General features: G+C 33.3%; 1 protein-coding gene across 1 annotated transcript; it reads right to left on the bottom strand.

Moving 5' to 3' along the window:
* Positions 1-1446: 1446 nt before the first annotated feature.
* Positions 1447-3826, bottom strand: LOC11416344 (probable LRR receptor-like serine/threonine-protein kinase At3g47570). The gene is made up of 2 exons (XM_024785873.2): positions 1939-3826; positions 1447-1845 (listed from the first exon to the last, which is right to left on the bottom strand). Exons 1-2 carry the CDS (start codon positions 3824-3826, stop codon positions 1463-1465), a joined length of 2271 nt encoding a protein of 756 aa, XP_024641641.2. The 3' UTR covers positions 1447-1462.
* Positions 3827-4919: the final 1093 nt, after the last annotated feature.

Here is a 4919-nt window from a genome sequence, read left to right as displayed (position 1 = left end):
TGTGGCAACCCCATGCGCTTTGAAGTTTACATGCATAACGATTAATTTTTTCAGGTTTTAAGTGCAGCCGCCTCTTCCCAACAATCAAGTTACATAGCAATGTTTGAGTGATGCAAGATTTTTTCTTCATGCGTAAGTAGTATATTTTTTTTCCCGACTCCATTTATTCTGGTGAATGCAGCTTATGATGTAAGTAATGTTTATAAATACTCATTTGCTTGTAGTTTTCTGTTAATGATGACAATGATTATATGCTTACTAACTTGTGTTTGTGGCATCGGTGCTATGTATAGACTAATGTCTTGAATTTGTTTTATTTAGTTCCAAGAAAGTCTAACACCGCATTTAGCAGAACCTAATTGTATCCTGGAATGATTTCAAAGTAATGTTAACAGTCTCTACTACTGTGTAAATTATGAATAGCAATTGATGTATATCTATAGATATCCCAAACTCTATGCCGGATTCATGTAAGAATTCCAAGTCTTATTTTGATTTCTATAAAATTATATTATTAAGTCATGAATATTATTTTCTAAGTTTGATTAGGGGTTGTTAATCAACAAAAAAATAACCACATGCATTCAGGTTAATTAGAATCAGTGAATTGAATGCTATTGCATAGGCTATTTTTCATGGCATCGTCAATTTTTTTTATTTGGATCCTAATATTAGGGTCCACAATTTTGAACTCTAAACTTTGCATTTTAGTTTTAAATTGTGTTAGCATTCACACTTATAGATGCTATGTAGTGTCTACATTATATATACCTTTAATATGCGTCTAGCTTTAATTTTAGCGTCCGCTTTTGAAAATGCTATTTTAGCGTCAATTGGAAGTTAGTGTTTAGCATCCAAGCGTTTATTGTCGTAAATTTTTTTGACTCTATATTAACTCTAAAAGGCTGTTAGCATCCACAATTTGTCTTTTAGCATCCATTTTTCCTGTTGAATCTAAAACACCATTTTCTTGTAGTCATACTAAGAAGTAAAATCAGTTCACATAAATTGTTTGCTTTTTTATTTGGGCAAACAAAGTTTAAGATACTTAGGAATTGAACACATATTTTAATAAAGATTTGATTAAATATACACCCATTGAATTAACTACATTGACAATTCTTATGAGAATGAAGATAAAATAAATATGGGAGAATTATCAATTGTACATAATTGTACATAATTCGAGAATAAAAAACTAGTAAACAAAGTATAGCGACATGTGATTCAAGCTGAACATTCATTTTCTTAACCAAAGTACGTTATGCTGCATATCTTCTCTTTCCACAAATGACTTAGAAATTTTGTTCAAGACCCTGAAATTAAAATCAAGAAGGTCATTATTACCATTATATTTTGTAGTTTGGGAATTTTGAAATACAAAATAAGATGATAAAAATAAAACTCTAATTCCATAAGCAATTAATGACGTAGTTATGATTCTAATAAAGATATAGGAATATCAGTTCATCTCACCAGCTAAAAAGACCTTCTGGATTGTGGTAAGCTCTCTATTGACATCTACAATATTCATTCTTTCTTTTGTTGATTCCAATGAACATAAAAGTCCAATCCTAAAAAGTGAAGTTAAGCACTCCTCTACATTTGGAATAAGAATCTCATGAATTCCATCTTCTATTCCTCCTTCTTCAGCTCTTGGTAAAAGATGTGGATCCAAAATCTTTATAAGATTATCAGGAAATGAAATTGTAACAAAGTTATGCAGATTTTGACCATCTTCAAAAAGTTCATCAGTGGGTCTTCTACCAGTAAGCATTTCCAGCATAAGGATTCCAAAGCTATACATGTCACCACAAGTGGATACTTCTGAACCCACCCCATACTCTAAAATATGTAACAAAAGGTATTATATATCACTACGCCGAAACATATGAAGATTCAAAAAAACAATGGAAGATTAAAGAATTTAAAACATACCCGGTGGAGCATAACCAACTGTTCCTTTTATTCCGATTATGCTAGTATTCTTATGAGAGGTACCAGAAATGGTTGAGACAAGTCTTGCTATGCCAAAATCACTCAAATGAGCAACCATGTCATCATCAAGAAGGACATTGCTTGGTTTTAGATCACAATGGAGGATTAACTGCTCACATTCTCGATGAAGATAATGTAATGCAGAAGCAACATCGATGATGATGTTTAATCTAAGACCAAGGTTCAATGTTGTTGGAGGATTTGCATTCAAAGTTTCAGGATGTAACCACTGTTCTAAGCTTCCATTTTTCATGTATTCAAAAACTAGAGCTTTAAATTCTTGACCTTTGTAATTTGTGCTAGAACAACATGTTAAAACCTTAACCAAATTTCTGTGTCTAATATTTTTGAGTGCGTTACATTCAACAATGAAACTTTTGTGAGCGCCCTTTGTTTGGAGGTTCAAGACCTTTACTGCAACAACATTATCTTCTGAAACAATATTTCCTTTGTATACGGAACCAAAACTTCCTGATCCGATCATGTTTCTATCCGAGAATTCATCGGTTCCTACGTGTAATTCTTGGTATGAAACCTTAGCTAGTTGATCAATTGTTGGTGAATCAAAAGATCTCTTTTGATTTCTTTTCCTCATCATGTAGATAGTTATGATAAATGAAAGTATGAGAATAAAAGAAACCACACTAACTATGACTGCTATCAACCTGAACTTGTGTTGTTTTGCATGTTTCCTACCCTTGATAGAGCATGGTGGTAGATGCAGGTGGGAAATGCCTCCACAAAGCTTTTTGTTTCCAATCAATTCTATTTGGGTTGAATTTCCAAATAAACCTTTTGTCGGTACCTCTCCTTCCAACATGTTAAAAGAAACATTAAAATATTCCAAAAATGAGATATTTTGCATACCATCAGGAATTGATCCAGACAATTGATTTCTTGAAAGGTCTAAATATCGAAGACCTTTGAGAGAAGCCAAAGAGGACGGTATTGTTCCGTTAAAGGAGTTCCTTTGCAAATGAATATATTCTAAGCTTGTACATTCACCAATTTCTCTCGGAATATCACCAGATAGATGATTCTCAGAGACATCTAATTCTGCAATATTTTTTAACATACCCACTTCTCTTGGTAAAGTACCGCTCAAAGAGTTATGTGACAAGTTCAATAAGATTGATAAAGAAAACAGATTTAAAACCTCTACAGGTATGGTTCCTCTAAGCTTATTATGAGACAGATCTAGATATTGTAAATTTTGACAGTTTCCTAAGCTTGGAGGAATAATTCCTTGAAACATATTATGATCTAATACTAATTTAAACAATTGACTGAGATTGCCTATGAAGGGTGGAATACCTCCAGACAATTTGTTTCCATCCAAAGATAAAAGCTGCATCTTTTGGAACTTTCCAAAAGTAGTTGGAATAATTCCCTCAAAGAAGTTATACTCCATGGTCAAGAGAATTAAGCCAACTAGATTTCCTAATTCGTCAGGAATTTTTCCTGATATCTGATTACCCCCCATAAATAAATATTTAAGTTCAGTGGAAAAGTTGCCTATGGAATTTGGCAAATGTCCTCCAAAATTATTAGAATCTATTGAAAGCACGTATAGTTTACTGCAATTTGTCAAATATTTTAAAAACTCTAAATCCTTAGTTGAAATGTTACCTAAATTGTTGAATCCCAAACTTAGAATGGAAAGATTTTGTAAATTCCCTAGACTTGGAACTTGTCCAACCAAATTCATGTTTTTTGATAAGTCTAATATTTGTAGGGCAGAAGCATTATCAATCGAAATAGGGATTGGACCAGAGAATTGATTTGATGCAAAATGTAATAATTTAAGATTGGGGAGGGTGTGGAACATGTTGGGTGGAAAAGAGCCATGCAAGTTATTTTCTTCCACCGCAAGGGTAATAAGTGATGAGATATTATAAAGACAAGAAGGTATCTTACCGGACAAATTGTTTCTCACCCAAAGCTAAAAATGTCAAGTGTTTGAGGAAACATATTTCTTGTGGAATATCTCCCTCAAAATTGTTACCAGAAACTGATAGACGTGTTAAGCTTGAAATATTTCCTATGAATGAAGGGATTCCACCGGTTAACTTGTTTCTCCAAACACTCATTGTTTGAAGCTTTTTCAAAGAGCCGATTTCAGTTGGTATTTTACCAATGAGATGGTTCCCATTCAAATACAATAACTTGAGATTGGAGCAATATGTCAGGTTTGTAGGAATCTCACCTACAAAAGAATTATTGCTGAGAATAAGTTGTTGCAAATGTAGCAACTGACCCAAATCCTGAGGAATTTCTCCAAAGAAGTTGTTGTCTGTAATGTCGACACTTTTCAGAAAAGTGAGATTGGAAACATGGGGAGATAAAGATCCATGTAACTGATATCTTTCTAGGCTCAACTCTGTAACTCGTTCATGCATGGGGCTGCATGTGATTCCATGCCACTTGCAGAAATGGATGGAAGAATTCCAAGATTCAAGAGCATTGTATGGGTCACTAGTTATTGATTCTTTGAATTTGAGCAATGCCAAATGATCAGTTTGGTTTCCTATTGCAGCCACTGCCGTAATTTTGATTGGACAAAACCACATTAAATTGAAGGTAAGCAGAAAAAGGAGATGAAGGTATAAAAGTGGAGGTGACAACAAAGAAAAAGGCTTCATTTTGGTTTAGAAGAAAAAGTGGTTTATGCTATTTCGTTTTGTTTGTGTTCGATAGTTATGATGTGGGAATAGAGAGGGACCATGCATTTATAAACTTTTCCAATCAGAAAATATATTTCAAAGTTCAAGTCAAGTCAATTGAAGGAACAGACGCACACGGCCTCTTGGAGCCAATTTTTGAGTTATATACTTTTCCATAATTTTTGGTGCAAAAGTCGTTCATTAAACATACACTTGTTTAAAGTTGATCTTTCAATCTAAATCAAATCAAATAAATAC

The sequence above is a fragment of the Medicago truncatula genome, chromosome 6 (assembly GCF_003473485.1).
Source record: "Medicago truncatula cultivar Jemalong A17 chromosome 6, MtrunA17r5.0-ANR, whole genome shotgun sequence".
Taxonomy (NCBI): Eukaryota; Viridiplantae; Streptophyta; class Magnoliopsida; order Fabales; family Fabaceae; genus Medicago; species Medicago truncatula.
This window is presented reverse-complemented; position numbering and strand designations above follow the sequence as displayed.